Source organism: Microcaecilia unicolor, chromosome 4, assembly GCF_901765095.1.
Source record: "Microcaecilia unicolor chromosome 4, aMicUni1.1, whole genome shotgun sequence".
Classification (NCBI taxonomy): Eukaryota; Metazoa; Chordata; class Amphibia; order Gymnophiona; family Siphonopidae; genus Microcaecilia; species Microcaecilia unicolor.
Genome location: NC_044034.1, coordinates 12,567,554 through 12,584,590, shown reverse-complemented (window position 1 = coordinate 12,584,590; position 17,037 = coordinate 12,567,554). Strand labels below are relative to the sequence as shown.

General features: G+C 45.2%; 2 protein-coding genes across 5 annotated transcripts in view; one reads left to right on the top strand and one right to left on the bottom strand.

Moving 5' to 3' along the window:
- The window catches only part of LOC115468205 (E3 ubiquitin-protein ligase TRIM39-like), a 1,720,076-nt gene that overhangs the window by 764,985 nt on the left and 938,054 nt on the right, over window positions 1-17,037 (bottom strand). The gene's annotated exons all lie outside the window — the stretch shown is intronic.
- The window catches only part of LOC115468296 (E3 ubiquitin-protein ligase TRIM39-like), an 83,223-nt gene that overhangs the window by 34,510 nt on the left and 31,676 nt on the right, over window positions 1-17,037 (top strand). For 2 of the 4 annotated variants that reach the window (XM_030199927.1, XM_030199925.1), the window contains exons 6-7: window positions 623-652; window positions 8,749-9,633. The exons of 1 other annotated variant lie outside the window; for it this stretch is intronic. In XM_030199927.1, coding sequence (XP_030055787.1) covers window positions 623-652; window positions 8,749-9,275 — 557 coding nt within the window. In that variant the 3' untranslated portion in view covers window positions 9,276-9,633. Of the gene's footprint in view, window positions 1-622; window positions 653-8,748; window positions 9,634-17,037 lie in introns of those variants that run through there. One more of the 4 variants, XM_030199926.1, reaches the window with a different exon arrangement.

Genomic DNA, 17,037 nt, shown 5'->3' with positions numbered 1-17,037 from the left:
GCTGTTTGAAACCTTATTCTTTAATGCCCAAAATCAGGGCCGCCGAGAGGGGGGGACCGGAGGGACAAAATTCCCCGGGCCTGGGCCTCCAAGGGGGGCCTGGCGCCGCAGTCCCTGATGTCACCCACCACCGGGCCGGGCCCCCGCATTGAAATCACAGCGCCTCATCTGTCACCTCCATGACTGAAAGTGCAGCAGCGGCAGATCGGATTTGCCTCCCTTCGGGCCTTCCCTCCCTGTGTCCCGCCCTCGTCTGATGTAACTTCCGCAAGGGCGGGACACAGGGAGGGAATGCCCAAAGGGAGGCAAATCCGATTTGCCGCTGCTGCGCTTTCAGTCACGGAGCTGGGGATTGCGGCGGCAGCGACAACCTCGGGGGGGGGGGCAGGATGGGGACCCAGGGGGGCAGCCTTGTCCCGGGCCCGGCCCAGTCTCTCGGCAGCCCTGCCCAAAATGCATGCTGTGATTAAGAGCGGTTAATTGCATGATTAAAAGTTTTAATCACACAATTAATTGCAATTAAAATTTTTATTCATTGTCCACCCCTAATATAATTTTTATATCATTGTACTTATTTCTCTTCTCTGAGATCTGATCATTGTTCATCTTTATTTTAATGCAGATTGGTTGATGGAATTTGGCAGATATACAGGTAACTGAATCTGATATATAACTAATTATACCAAACCACCAAATCCACTAATGTGTCCTTTAACAGCTAATCTCCATAGTCTTTTCCATTTAGTTTTAAAAGTTTTGTACCACAGCATTAACAGATAGAATCTAACAGGCACTGCAGGATCTAATTTACTATTCCCCCCCACCCTCCCCAACACCCACCCACCCCTAGGACAACTCCTCATTTATAGTCAGTTATTGTAATTAGGGTAACAAGCAAGGAGTGCTCTTACAGAGTTTTAAATACATTTCATTACCATCTAAGAAGGAAACACTAAATAAATCATACCATATACTATATAAACTAAAAGACACTTTTATATTAGGCTAATATCCTTAATACATAGTAACATAGTAGATGACGGCAGAAAAAGACCTGCATTTTGCTCTGGCAATAACATCACAGTGCATATAAAATAGAGAAAAAGGGAAAACAGCGTTCCCCTACAGAAATTTAAGACACACTGATTCCATAGTTACACCCTTAGAAAACCCATTAGACAGTGGAAAATTAAAGTTAAAAACTTCTAATCAAATCACCAATAGATTTGCGAGAAAATCTACTCACTGATGATTTCTTAACCAAAGCCGGGCCTCGCCGAAGAGAACAAGTTATAAATGAAAATACAGTCAAGAAAGCTCCTAAAAAAAAGAAACATGAGAAACTTTTGATTAAAAAAAAAAGTGCACTAGAACTCTGCTTTAAAAAAGGGAAGCATGATCTTTCCTTACCTCTAAATACCTTGTACACAGTTTACACTGAATCCGTGTACAGGAGACCCAGCTGGCTGAGCCACGGCAATGGCGGACGATTTTTTGTGCGGGCAGCGGAGCATTGGCATGTCTGCCTTAATAGCAGACTATGGACTTTTCTTCCAGGAATTTGTCCAAACCTTTTTTAAACCCAGAAACGCTAACCGCTGTTACCACATCCTCCGGCAAAAAGTTCTAGAGCTTAACTATTTTCACAGTATGCTACATATGTGTACACAACTGGGGAATCCTTGAGGGATAATTGGTGTGTGGGCTGCCTATCTTTCCTTTGAAAACGTTTCAGACTGGGTGTTAGCTGTTACCTTATCATATACTCTAGGTTTTCCAAATCTGACCATTCTCTGCACCTAGGAAGCTTTCAGCCAGATGGCCTCTGCCTGTTTCACATCTTTTGCAGGGAAGCACAAACCTCTCAGCCACCCCTTCCCCTTCTGCAATGTAGGTGCTAACCAAGCACTTCTTGCAGGACAGGATAGAGCACTGCAGCTGGTCAGCGGGATTGCAAGGGACAGCAGTGGACTCTTAATACATTGGACTATACATAAGCACTGCCATGCTGGGAAAAGACCAAAGGTCCATCAAGCCCAGTACTCTGTCTCCGACAGCGGCCAATGCAGGCCCCAAGAACCTGGCAAAAACCCAAAATTTAATAATGATCAATGGACTTTTCCTTCAGGAATCTGTCCAGACCCCAGCAATGAGTTCCAGAGTCTAACTACGCACTGATACTGCTAATTGTTTCTACCCAGATAACTGTACAGATGTCTTGTCCTCAACTGGACACATTCAGTTGTGTGTGTGTGTGGGGGGGGGACGGACGAAAGAGGCCCTGGGAATGGATGTGTGCATCCTCCTCTTCTCTTGTAGTCAAGGGCTCCCCATTCTTCGCCTTTTCTCAGGATTCAAATCTCACCTCTATTTTCATCAGGTTCATGGGTCTCCACATCTGGTGCCTGTTCTCCCGCTTTGGTTCCATCCCTATTTATGTGATGAACCCCACTCCCCTTTTATTAAGTGCCCACCCATTCTCAGGGTTTTGGAGGGTGAGGGGAAACATATATGCACTGAATATCTTTTCCACATTATTGAACAGAGTCCTACAAACCTCCATAGTTATGGAAATGCCAAAATTTTCTATTCAATCCTACAAACCATTTTCTATGTGGCCACAGGTGCATGCCTACCACAGACTTAAGCCCATAAGTGAGGGGTAGGGACCTGTCATGCAACCCAGATTTGTCACATCAACCCCAGCATTTGATAATACCACATAAGTAGTGCACAAAGTAGAGACACAGACCCCGGTATGCAAAACATTAAACCTTTGTAATATATTTAAAACTATAAACTATTTACAACAAATCGAAGAAAGTTTTTCTTTACTCAACGCATAATTAAACTCTGGAACTCATTGCCGGAGAATGTAGTGACAGCAGTTGGCCTTGCCGAGTTTAAAGGGGGTTTGGACAGATTCCTGAAGGAAAAGTCCATTGACCATTATTAAATTGACTTAGGAAGAATCTGCTATTCGGGGATAGGCAGTATAGAATTTTTTTTTTTTTTTTTTTTTGGGTGGGGGGGGGGGGGTTGCCAGCTTCTTGAGGCCTGGATTGGCCGCTCTCGGAGACAGGATGCTGGGCTTGATGGACCCTTGGTCTTTTCCCAGTATGGTGGTGCTTATGTGCTAACCCCCTCATTAGGGGTTGTCCCTTCCCTCCATTGCCTTTGCTGCAGCTCTATCGGCAGCAGCAGGAGCTGGCCCTGTGCCCTCAACCGCTGCTCTACAGAGTGCCACAGTGCACTATTGTCCACCGCTGCTGGTGGTGCTGGTGTGTCTCCCCCCTCCTCTTCCTCCCCCTCAAGAGGAGGCATATTCTCCCAGGGGTCCTGCATACTGGGCACCTCAAATTGTCCAGGTTCCACCACCACAGCCTCCTCCACCAGGGTGTGCTGCTGCTCCCCTGGCTCCACCTCCTCCTCCTCTTCTGCTGTCGCTTCCTCCGCCTCCTTTTCTTCCGGGGCCTTCTGCTCTGCAGCCTCCCGCTCCCTTGCTGCTACTGCCGCCATTGCCTCCTCCTCCTCCACCAGGGCATGCTGCTGCTCCTGCTTCCCTGTGTGCGTAACACATTTGTCCTTGAGATCAGCACATCCAACATGGCTTGCATAGTGCAGGAGCTGGCTTGCATGAGGCAGGGATGGGGACATAGACGGTCGGTAGCCCAACTGTTTGGGGAGGCTAAAGGGGGCGGAGCTTACCTCCATACGCTCCGTGGCAGCGACGTCAATGAAGAAAAAGACTACAGGCTCGCCACCAGCTTCTCCCTTCTCTCTGCACACAGTGTCCCGTGATGCATTTCCTGTTTCCGCGAGAGCAGAGAGAAGGGAGAAGCTGGCGGCGAGCCTGTAGTCTTTTTCTTCATTGACGTCGCTGCCACGGAAATAAAAGATGAAAATGCGCGGGGCGGGAGGGTGGGCTCCACAACAAGCGGAAGTCGACGATTCGGCTGGGGAGGCTTAGCCTCCCCAAGCCTCTTATACGGGGAACGGTGTGGTCAGTGGTGAGTCCTGGGGTGTGAGATGCATGAGATAACATGACAGGGTACCCTGGAAGCTGGTCTGAAAAGGAATACATAGGATGTGTTAGCAGGGCCCAGTTATTCCTCAGCAGCCTGTTTGGATTTCATTTGTGACTATGGTTGGATTCCCAGTATGGCCATTTATTTGTTTTGGGGGAGGGGAACATTTATTTCAATTACTTAAAAGTCATGCTATCACATCCACTACTTGCAGGACCTCAGGCAGGAATACCGTGAAACATTATCCACCCCAGAAAGGGGAATACAGAATTGAGGCACCCTGATACCCTAAAATTGGAGAGATGGGATTTATTTATTGCATTTGTATCCCACATTATCGCACCTATTTGCAGGCTCAATGTGGCTTACAGAGACCTGTAATGGTATCACCATTCCAAGGTGTCAAATACAATTGGTAATGCAAAAAGATTATAGATAAGAAGAGAGATCTAAGCAGATAGTTGTAGAAAGATGATTTTCAGAGCTAGGTAGTTTGGCGGGTTGGTGTAGTTAAGCTAGGGGTTTTCTTTGTAGGCCTTGCTGAAGAGATACGTTTTCAGAGATTTACGGAAGTTCAATGCTTCGTTGATTGTTTTCAGGTCCATTGGTAGTGCATTCCACATTTGCGTGCTCCTGTAAGAGAAGGTGGTCGCATGTGTTAGCTTGTATTTTAGCCCTTTACAGCTGGGGAAGTGTAGGTTAAGAAATTTGCGAGATGATGTTTTGGCATTTCTGGGGGGTAAGTCTATGAGGTCCAGTATGTAAGTCGGGGCATCTCCGTGGATGAGTTTGTGTACAATTGTACAAATCTTGAAAGTGATACATTCCTTTACTGGGAGCCAGTGGAGTTTCTCTCTTAAGGGTTTTGCACTTTCATATTTTGTTTTACCAAATATGAGTCTGGCAGTGGTATTTTGGGCTGTCTGGAGTTTCTTGATAGTCTGTTCTTTGCAGCCAGCGTCTAGTGAGTGCATTGCAGATTTGTGAAGGGGTAATGCCTGAAAAGGTGAACTTGGGTGGTAACATTTTGATATCCCCTACCGTAGCATTGTGACCCATTCCTTTCCAAGCCATCTCATTCATCTCATAGGTGGTTAGTTGGAATTTGCAGCCACACTCAGGGGAGGGTAGCTGCAACCTCAGGCCTTGAGCCAGGCAGAGGTGTTATGACGTACTTTTAGCTTATTAACCACGTTGAACTTGAATTTGTACAGGAAAATTTCATACTTCAATAAATACTTACACAAATAAATACGGGTGTTCTGTTTGTAATGCTTACCTCAAGCCATGAGGCGCCGTTGCACATTCCGGATCATTTCAGGGTTCTCCCTCCGAATGCGCCGGTACTGGTGCTGTAGGGATTCGAATTCCCTTCTGATTCCGAAACGCCTGCAAGATGCAGGTTTGTACACCAGTAGTCAAGGGATGGCCCTTCTTGCCTTCAAAAACAAAATTCCTTTGGAAGCCAAATTGGAGAGACACCTACAACTGATGGATGTGTTGGGGGGGAACATTACATAGGCACAGGTGATATAGTAGTAGAGGTGGACCTGGGGAAAGAGAGTGCCCTTTCTATGCAGCATGTGCAGTATTGCAGGGATGTGGGAATGGTTTTCCTTTCTAGGATATTGCTTCTCTTTATGGATGTGGATGTGCACATATCCCTGATTACTCTTGAATGAGACACTTCAGTTAGTGCTTGCATTGCTGAGGGAGCTCTTATATGTGGTGCAACAGGAAGGGGACCTGATAGCCCATGACAAGTGCTGGGAGGGGGGCTGTCATTCCTGAACACTTACTTGCCAAGGTGTCCCTTATCTGCTACGTGTCTTATATTCCGCCAGAGTCACTATACTCATGTTAGCCCTCTCCTCAAGTCGCTTCACTGGCTCCCTATCCACTTCCGCATACAGTTCAAACTTCTCCTATTGACCTACAAGTGCATCCACTCCGCAGCTCCTCAGTACCTCTCCGCTCTCATCTCTTCCTACACTCCTCCCCGTGAACTCCATTCGCTGGGTAAATATCTCCTGTCGTCCCCCTTCTCCCCCACTGCTAACTCCAGGCTCCGTTCCTTCTATCTCGCTGCTCCCTATGCCTGGAATAGACTCCCTGAGCCAGTACGTCAGGCTCAGTCTCTGGCTGTCTTCAAATCTAGGCTTAAAGCCCACCTCTTTGCTACTGCTTTCGACTCCTAACCATGACTCTCTTACTCAGTACCCTCACTTATTGCCCAATCCTTTATCCTCACCTCTTTATTCCCCTACCCTTAATTGTTTCTGTCTGTCTCATGTCTTATCTGGATTGTAAGCTCTTTGAGCAGGGACTGTCTTTTTTGTGTATGGTGTGCAGCACTGCGTATGCCTTGTAGCGCTATAGAAATGATAAGTAGTAGTAGTAGTAGTTATTAGGGTCCATGCCCTGATAGAGACTTTCCTTGGGGGCAGGTGTTGGTGCCATGTAAAAAGGCACCTTTTGTGCCTGAGGCAGAGCTGCACCAAATGCCTTATATGGAGGTTCCGCACATAGAGAGGATGTTTCTAGCGTAACTAGGCACATTTTAATAAGCGAGGGGACATTTGCGCGATGGACGTTCTTCGGTGGATGCCCCTGAAGAACGTCTTTTCTGGTTCATCTTGAACGTTTCCATTTTATACGCTCTTCATCGGGATTTTGGAACAGAAAGACGTCCATAATATCTTTCCATTATATGTGCCCGATTTTGGAAGTTTTTACCAAAACGTCCAAAGTCAGACTTAGACGTTACATCAAAACTGCCCCTCCAAGTCAACTTCATGCTTTGTAATATAATTTTTAATAGCTTTTTCTCAGTTATTACCCAAATACAAATAAAATTATAATGTTAATTATATGACCTTGACTGCCTCTTATGGTAGTTAGGATAACCTGGTCCTGGAGTTACCCAAGGAAGTCAGGTTAGGCAAGATATTGACAATGAATATTCATGAGAGAGATTTGCATACAGTGGAGGCAGTGCTTGTTATGAAATGCTTTGAGTCCTACTGATCTGTATATCTGTTGTGTTATTTTGGAGGGTGGAAACAGTCAGGTGGGCTTATAGGGAGGGAGGGGAGTACGGGAGGGGAAGGCTTATTGGTGTATGTTCTCTGTAAAAGGTTTTATTGTGCCATGTTGGATGGTTTTCTTGTTCTGTATGAAGCTTATCAAGCAACATGTTTGGCCATCACAAGAACAAAATATAAGAAAATCAATTGGCTGCATTAGGGGCTTATAGCCCATTTAGTTATGTTTCTACAAATGAGAGATCTGTTTGACCAAAAATGTTTTTATTATTTTGACTTATAAACCACTTCTCCCTGAAACACGCTCAAAGAACAGAATAATCCATTTCTGTATCTAAAAGGTGAACTTCTACAAAACAGATGAAGATGTGGTTCCATGTGCCCCAATGAAAGGAGAGTTTAATTCTACTTCCATTTAATTTCAACCTATTCCATCATCTTTATAAAACCAGGTTTCCCAAAGGCAGATTAGAACAATATTTAAGATGAACCCATTGGGAAACAGGATATCTTCACTGAAATTTGTCATCTGTATTGTATACAGTGTAATTTATTTAGTTTTTAGTGTAGAAAAATGAGCACAAAATACAGAGTTTAAAATTGCAGTTTCTAGCAGCTATAATAATTTTTAAGCTGTTTTGGTGATATTCAATTGTTATTTCATGACATTTATATCTACATATGGAAAGCTTTCAAATAAATTAAAAAGCTGTCCAATAAGTAAAAAAAAAACAACCTATTGTCCTCCACCTTTTAAGGCACTGCCTATCCAACTGAAACAGCTTTAGACTTGCTACAGATGGACAGTGTTGCCAGGTGGAAAATTTTTTTCCCACCCAATCCAGCATAAAAACCGCCCAAAACCCGCCCAAACTCAAACCCCGCCCCTGACACCCCCACCCCCGCGTCATCACCCCCGCCGTCATCAACCCCGCCCCTGCCGTCACCAGCCCCGCCTCCCCGTCACCGGCCCCGCCTCCCCCGTCATTGGCCCCACCTCCCCCGTCATCGCCCCGCCTCCCACGTCACTAACCCCGCCCAAAATGTCACTAACCCCGCCCAAACACATCACTAACACCGCCCCCCGCGGCCGAAAAAGCCGCCCAAAAAACCGCCTGAAGCCCAAAAAGCAGCCCAAAAAACCGCAACCCGCCGCGGGCAAAAATTTCCCGCGGCGGGTTGCGGAAAACCGCCCATCTGGCAACCCTGCAGATGGACCAACAATAAAAAAAAAAAAAAGGACAATGTAGATGCAGCAGCTCATAGGTTTGCTTGCTTTGATTTGAGTAAATGGGGATGACGGCTGCGCTGGGAAGAGGAAACTTAGACTGTCTTAATTGGCTTCCTTGCTTACAGTGGACCAGATAGGCTCACTTCCACTCCTGTCTATTAAACCTCCTTGGAATAGACTGATTCCAATAGGGAACGCTGAAAAGCTGATATCCAATAAGATGAGTCAAATCTATGAAGCATTAAGGTGATAATAACCAATAGCAGAGCGCCTGTCATAGAAAAAGTGATTGACTGAAGAACCAGCAAATGAGGGTTAGAGGTAGGTGCAGGAGCAGCCAATGAAGGTTAGAGCTGGTGAGGAGCCAATGAGGGTTAGCGGTGGGTGTGTGATAAGCTAATGAGAAATGTTTGCTCATGTTTATTAATGTTTCTCCTCTCTGCAGTAAATGTGACTCTGGTTCCTGAAACTGCTGGTCCTGGTCTCGTCCTGTCTGAAGATCGGAAAAGTGTCAGAAGGTTAAACACAGGACAGAATGTGCCGGACACTCCTGAGAGATTTGATCTTTATCCTTGTGTGCTGGGGAGTGAGGGCTTCACCTCAGGGAGACGTTACTGGGAGGTGGAGGTGGGGGATGATCCTTTCTATATATTGGGAGTGTGTAAAGACTCTGTGAGGAGGAAGGGGGTGATCGCATTGTCACCTGAGGAAGGATTTTGGACAGTGAAGCTGTGGTATGAAGAGGGATGCTGGGCTTTCACCTCCCCTTCAACTGAGCTCCCCCTTAGTGTGATCCCCCGGGTAGTGGGGATTCTGCTGGACTATGAGGCAGGAAAGGTCTCGTTTTATGACGCAAAGAATAAATCTCATCTCTTCACCTTCACTGACACCTTCACAGGGAAACTTCGACCTTTCTTCATGAATTATTCTGAATTTCCTCTGAGAATTCGCCAGGTATCAGCCTGGAATTAAATGGCAGGACTCAGGAATAACATTCCCAGACTCTCTCTCTCTCTGGCAGGATTGTGAGAGGTGAAACGTTTTACAGATTTGTGTTAAAACATGTTCAAAGAAATTGTTACAGAAATATTAAAGTTTCAGGATTTCTTTCTTTATAGAAATGAAGTTAATTTATTTCTATCCCAGTGGATTAACATAAAAGCCAAAACACTTTCACAGTTTAAACATGAGGGACAGAGATGGGACCAGAGCCTGTGAATGTGAGCTGAGGTCTCAATTTAACAGTGAGAGTGACAGAGATAGGATTAGAGCTCATCAATGTGGGGAGAGATCTCAGTGACACAGTGAGAGTGACAGAGATGGGTTTAGAGCCTACAAATGTAAAGAGGGGTTTCAATGACACAGTGAAAGCAACAGATGGTATAAGATATTGTGAATAAATAGTGAGTAATATGAACATCTACAGATCTATCAATAATCATGAGGTATATTAAGTGAGACAGTAAGCTCAGTAGGGCAGGGACTCATTGTACTTCTATGTAATTTCTGTTACATCTCAGTGTCCTTTATGATCTGTCATAAATACTACAATGACAATAAAAATATTAGAAATAATTGGGAGGAGGAGTGGCCTAATGGTTAGTGCAGTAGGTTGTGGACCTGGGGAACCAGGTTTGATTCCAGTGGGTTGAGATCCAAAGGAACCAGGTTCAATGCCCTCTGCAGCTCCATGTTACCCTGGTAAGTCACCTAGTCCTCCATTGCCCCAGGTACAATATATAACTTAGATTGTGAGCCCAGTGGGGACAGTGGATTTAACCAGGGTCAGTTCAGCCCAACGCTTAGAGTGGCTCAGACACCACCACCAGCTGAATATTGGGCAGATACATTTTAAGCTCTTTTAGTCAGGGATTCATTGTACTTTTGGAGGCAACTTCTATGGGGCCTGCAAGCTAACGTTACTCCCCTTAACAATACTTGGACTTTGTTTTAACTTAACTCCTCACAATGTAACCATAATTGTAACAAATTGTACTTCCTCTGCCCTGTCCCTAAAGATAACTGCAGTGATGACAGAGGGCAGGCTTTAGCACTTGCAAGCAACATTGGTGGTGGTGGTGGGGGGGGGGGGGGTTGTATTCATCAGCTCTCATTTACAGTCCCCTCCTTTGTTTCCAAAGAAATATGCTCTCCCAAGGTGTTAAATCCAAAAATATATTTTGCAAACCCTCCCCCACCCCAACAACGTTTGCAGAGCACAGCTACGACACTGCCCCAAAGAGTCAATGCTGAAACCCGAACAGGGCCCAGCATTGAATTTCTGGCCATAACACCAGCACCGGTTGGCAAAACGCTGAGAGGAGTCGGCTGAATATTGACCTCCTTGTTTCTTCTTTTGTTTTCTGACCATTTTATGTCTCTAGTTCTGTTGGATCCAGGTTCTGGTTTCTGTTTTCATCTTTTCTTAACTATCTTTCCAAAGTCACTTCTCTTCCAATCTTTACTTCCTCCCCAACACACATCTCCAGTATTGATCTTTTCCTCTCAGTTTTCTATCATTTGTTTTGTGTTTCTTTATTCAGATTTCACTCCTCATTCTTACCAACCAGTCCTCAGGCTCTTTTTTTTTTTTGTTACTGCATCTACCTATTGATTTCCATCTCTTTCATGTACCCCACACTCCTGGTCCCCATTGCTCTCTCCTTCTCCAGTCTCTCTCTGAATCCATGTTCTCTCTCCATCCGTCTATTCTCTTCCCCAGTGCCCAGCATCTCCTCTCTCTCCTCCACCCTGGGACCAGCACTTCCTTTCTCTCTCTGCCCTCTCACCCGGTGTCTTAAATCCAGCATCCCCATGTCAAGCATCCCCCCTCCTGTCTCTCTAGTCCTCCCAGCATTTCTCATCAGTTTCCCTCTCACTTGTGGTCCAACATTGCCCCCACCGGTGTCCTTTTTCTACCTCCCTCCAACCCTACCATGTCCAGCATCTCCCATCTATGACCTTATTCCCTCTTTTCCAGGTGTGTCCCTATTCTCCATCCCATAGCCTTACTATGCTCAGCAGACACCCTCCAACCTCTCCCCTTCCTCTCAAGTCCAACATCTCATCATCTGTGTCCCTTTCACAGCCCCATCATGTCCAGCATGCTTCTCCAACCCCCAAAGTCCAGGATCTCTCCATCTATGTCCCTATTCCCCCTGCCAAGTTCAGTATCTCCTTCCATTAAGCCATCATGTCCAGCATTTAATTTATTACCATTTATATACTGCCCTTATCTAGAGTGGTACACAAATTCAACATACATTAAAAAAAAACATTTAATACAACTCAATCTCAAAAAAGAACCAGATCACAACACTGTGTCCATCGACTGCCCAGATCACTGTCTAGCCTGTACCAACAAGTGCTGTTTCAGCAGTTTATTAAATAGCCCTGAATTCTTCTGTGCCCTGAGAGTTCCAGGTAATTTGTTCCAGTCCGTCAGTCCGGCAACAGAAAAAATGCGCCTCCTTATCTCTTCCAAATGAAAATCTGGCAATGTCAACAGACATGGATTGTCCAAACGGAGCACCCGCAGTGGGCAATATGGATGAAGACAGTCTGATTAAATACTGGGATGAGTCATGACACACACAGTAATAAACCATCATCAACAACTTGTATTTAATTCTATCTTGCATAGTTAATCAGTTCATATTTTGACAGCCCATACAACAAATGTACAGTTGAATTCAGCACTACCTGCAATGCCTGTCTGTAATACCCTTCAAAAGTCATTCTGAGAAATTAACAGGCCCCTTCCTTAAGCCCAGTCTGACCCTTTCCAGAACTTCACCCTTTCTTCTCCCTTATGGTCCAGAACCTAACCCTGTCTTCATTCAACCTTCCCTGTGGACCAGCTCCTCAACTCTCTTCACCCCACCCCACATGGCCTTGCACCTCACCCTCACTTCAAATCCCCCAATAGGAGAGAGGAAAGCTCAGGGACTGCTGCACAGACCAGCATCTAGCGGCTCTTCTTAAAACACAGCTACGGGGGGGGGGGGGGCAGCGAAAAAGCACCCAACCTGCAGCCAAAGGCTAAAAAGCGCCCAAAAACCCGCAGGCGGTTACGGGAAACAACCCAATTGGCAAGTTTAGAGACAGGAAGGAGGGCACACAGCCTTGGTGTCGTCAAATTATAGAAAGTCCCTGACAAAGGTCCTACCTCAGACAGACACTCCCTTATTTTCAAAGTAAATACAAGTTAAAATGTGCAACAGAAACTGAATTCTTGCTCTCATTTCTTGTAAGAATCATGACTGCTGCAAACCCTGCTGAGAGTCTGTGAGATGAAGCTTCTTGTTCTATCTGTCTGGATTATTTTACAGACCCAGTGACTACGGACTGTGGACACAAGTTCTGTCGCTCCTGTATCACTCAGACCTGGAAGGGGAGAGACACAGACTTCCCCTGTCCCCAGTGCAGAGCACTGTCTCTGCAGAGAAACCTCAGACCTAACAGGCAGCTGGCAAATATGACAGAAATGGAGAAAAAGCTCAGTCAGACTTCAGTGAGACCCAAAGAGGAGAATCTGTGTGAGGAACATGAAGATAAACTGAAGCTGTTTTGTGAAGAGGATCAGAAAATTATCTGCCTTATTTGTAGAGAGTCCCAAGATCACAGATCTCACATCGTGATCCCCATAGAGGAGGCTACGCAGGAATACAAGGTATATGTATATAATGAAATTACTGAAAATTTACATTTTCAATCTCATAAAACTGGGAGTTGAATTAGTAGAGTTTGAAACATAAGTACAGAAGTAAGTACATAAGTAATGCCATACTGGGAAAAGACCAAGGGTCCATCGAGCCCAGCATCCTATCCACGACAGCGGCCAATCCAGGCCAAGGGCACCTGGCAAGCTTCCCAAACGTACAAACGTTCTATACATGTTATTCCTGGAATTGTGGATTTTTCCCAAGTCCATTTAGTAGCGGTTTATGGACTTGTCCTTTAGGAAACCGTCTAACCCCTTTTTATTATTTTATTTATTTATCATTTAAAATTTTTACATGCGGAACATGCAATATGTAATACACCGTACAGCTTGTTCAAGAACAAAGGTAATTAGAACATTAAACTTACAATACTTTCAATAAGAAAAGAAAGAGCAAGCTATACAATTAATTAGACCACAATTCTGCCTTAAGGGGGAAGTGATTTAGACAATAGGAGATCTTGAACAAAAAGAAAAAAGAAAATGCATATATGGCCTGGCCTTCTACCCCCATTACTTTAATACTTAAATGATATCGATTACTCTACAGGTTTATTAACTAGTTTTTTCATCTCCAAGAATGCTTTAAGATGTTCCGGTTCAAAAAAGGTATATTTTACTCCCAAATATTTAACCAGACATTCACATGGGTAGGCCATGTTGCCCCCAAAGCTCGGGTTTCTTCTCTATATAATAAGAATTTCTTCCTCCTGTCTTGAGTTGTTTTACAGACATCCGGGTAGATCCACACTCTTTGACCACAAAACATTTTCAAAGCATTTTTAAAGTATAACTTCAATACAGCGTTCAAATCCTGTTCAAAAACAAACGATATTAATAGAGTTCTACGTTGCTCAATATCAGATGTAGATGTCTCCAAAATTAATGAAATATCCAGCGGTGCTTGAAGATTCAAATGTTTGTTCGAATTATTTTTCTTGCCACTATCTCCCGGCCCAGCTGATAGAGGACTTGGTAAATAATATACTCTATTTAAAGGAGGTATAGCTGAGTCCGGGTACAGTAGAATTTCTTTTAAATACTTCTTAAAGAGCTCAATAGCACTCAATTCCTGAGTCCAAGGAAAATTTAATATCCTAAGATTAAGCCTTCTATTGAAATTTTCAAATTGCTCAATTTTCCTATGTATCGCCATTTTATCCGTTACTAAGGATTCAGTCACTGATTTTAATGATTTTACTTCTTGCTGAAATACCTCAGTTTGTAACGTCGCTTCTTGTTTAGTTTTTTCTAAAGAGTTGGTCAAAAAGTCAATTTTACTTACTAGTTGAGAAGTATCTCGAGCAGATTTTGTTATTGTCTGGTTTAAAACCTGCAGCATTCTCCATATCACCTGTAGGTTTATCTCTGCCGGAGGATTCCCCTCCAAAGTTGTTGCCTCAGCGTGCAGGGGAGGGTTAGCGCCAAACGAGGTTTGGTCTGAAACGGCTTCCGTAGCAGGCTCTTCCTCCTCTCCCTGCCCCGTAACCGCTGGGTGCGGAGGATGATTATCAGGTGGCGAAAGTGATATTTCTAAATCCGAGGGAGCCGGAGCTCCTCCAACGGCTCCCAAATCGGCATCGCTCGCCTTCACAACAGGGGAGGGCGTTGTGAACCGGTCCAGTGTTTGCTGAAATGGGGAGGAAGTTCGAGCCGTTGGCGTCTGGCTCTTTACTATCCCCTTCCTTTTGGTATGTGGCATTTTCAATAAAAAGATAGGTAAAAAAGGAAAACAAGGCTCTCAGCAAATTCACCGTGGCCAGTCCCGAAACGCTTAGGCCGCCATCTTGTCACGCCCCCCCCCTTGTCTAACCCCTTTTTAAACTCTGCCAAGCTAACCACCTTCACCACGTTCTCCGGCAACAAATTCCAGAGTTTAATTACGTGTTGGGTGAAGAAATATTTTCTCCGATTTGTTTTAAATTTACCACACTGTAGTTTCATCGTATGCCCCCTAGTCCTAGTATTTTTGGAAAGCGTGAACAGACGCTTCACATCCACCTGTTCCACTCCACTCACTATTTTATATACCTCTATCATGTCTCCCCTCAGCCGTCTCTTCTCCAAGCTGAATAGCCCTAGCCTCCTTAGTCTTTCTTCATAGGGAAGTCGTCCCATCCCCGCTATCATTTTAGTCGCCCTTCGCTGCACCTTTTCCAATTCTACTATATCTTTCTTGAGATGCGGCGACCAGATTTGAACACAATACAGGTGCGGTTGCACCATGGAGCGATACAACGGCATTATAACATCCTCACACCTGTTTTCCATACCTTTCCTAATAATACCCAACATTCTATTCGCTTTCCTAGCCGCAGCAGCACACTTAGAAGGTTTCAGTGTATTATCGATGATGACACCAAGACCCCTTTCTTGGTCCATAACTCCTAACGCGGAGCCTTGCATGACGTAGCTATAATTCGGGTTCTTTTTTCCCACATGCATCACTTTGCACTTGCTCACATTAAACGTCATCAGCCATTTAGCCGCCCAGTCTCGTAAGGTCCTTCTGTAATTTTTCACAATCCTGTCGTGAGTTAACGACTTTGAATAACTTTGTGTCATCAGCAAATTTAATTACCTCGCTAGTTACTCCCATCTCTAAATCATTTATAAATATATTAAAAAGCAGCGGTCCTAGCACAGACCCCTGAGGAACCCCACTAACTACCCTTCTCCATTGTGAATACTGCCCATTTAACCCCACTCTCTGTTTCCTATCCTTCAACCAGTTTTTAATCCACAATAGGACATTTCCTCCTATCCCATGACCCTCCAATTTCCTCTGTAGCCTTTCATGAGGTACCTTGTCAAACGCCTTTTGAAAATGCAGATACACAATATCAACCGACTCCCCTTTGTCCATATGTTTGTTCACTCCTTCAAAGAATTGAAGTAAATTGGTCGGGCAAGATTTCCCCCCACAAAAGCCATGCTGACTCGCAGTGGCGTTCCTAGGGGGGGGGCGGTCCGCCCCGGGTGCACGCCACTGGGGGGGGTGCCGCGCGCGCCTGTCCTCCGTTGGGCCATGCTTCTTCTCTGCCCCGGAACAGGTTACTTCCTGTTCCGGGACAGAGAAGAAGCATGGCCCAACGGAGGGCAGGCGCGCGCGGCACCCCCCCCCCCAGCGGCGTGCACCCGGTGGGGGGGGGGTTCCTTCGCGGGGGGTCCTTTCGCCGGGGGGGGGTCCGCGCTGCATCAGGGGTGCCAGCCCCCCCAGCAACGCCACTGCTGACTCGGTCTCAGTAATCCATCTCCTCAGATGTGCTCTGTAATTTTGTTTTTAATAATAGCCCCTACCAGTAAGATCAATCATCAAAACTTGAACCCTGGCTGCTGTCTATTCAGGCATCTTCCATATACATTCAGGGGTCAATATTCAGCCTGTGAGTTGTGGCTCCCAGAAGGAATACAGGTATTGCCTATACGCCATGCTGTACCCGAGTACCTAAACAGGTAAAGTTAGGGCACCTTGTTGCAGTTTACCTGGTTAGGGGGGCAATAGGACGATATACTGCCTTTCTGTGCCTTTTACAACTCCAGTTCCACCCTGACTCTGTCCCCTGGATCACCCCTCCTCTGCCTGGACACAGCTGTGGAGGTCTCTGCCAAATGCCCAGTTAATGGCTGCTGAATGTTGGCTCATGGCCAGTTCAGCACAATTTAACCAGGCAGGAACCTACCCTGCCTGGTTATATCACTTTGAATATTGACCCCTCAGAATTCACTTATCTTAAAGAAATGATCTAAAGTGGAAGGAACATCTCGTATGTCCTGTTGAGTCTGAAACTGTGCTTATAAAATAATCACATGCTAATCAAGGATGTTTTAATATTCACAGGAAAAACTTAAAATGCACCTGGAGCCTCTGAGAAAGGATCTGGAAGATCTTCTGAAGTTTAAATCTACTGAAGAGAAGAAGGCTGAAGAGCTGAAGGTGGGTGTCTGTGTCTCCTTCTGAGCCAGTTTCTGCAGGGTTTTTGTTCCTGTCACTATATCAATCCCATGAAT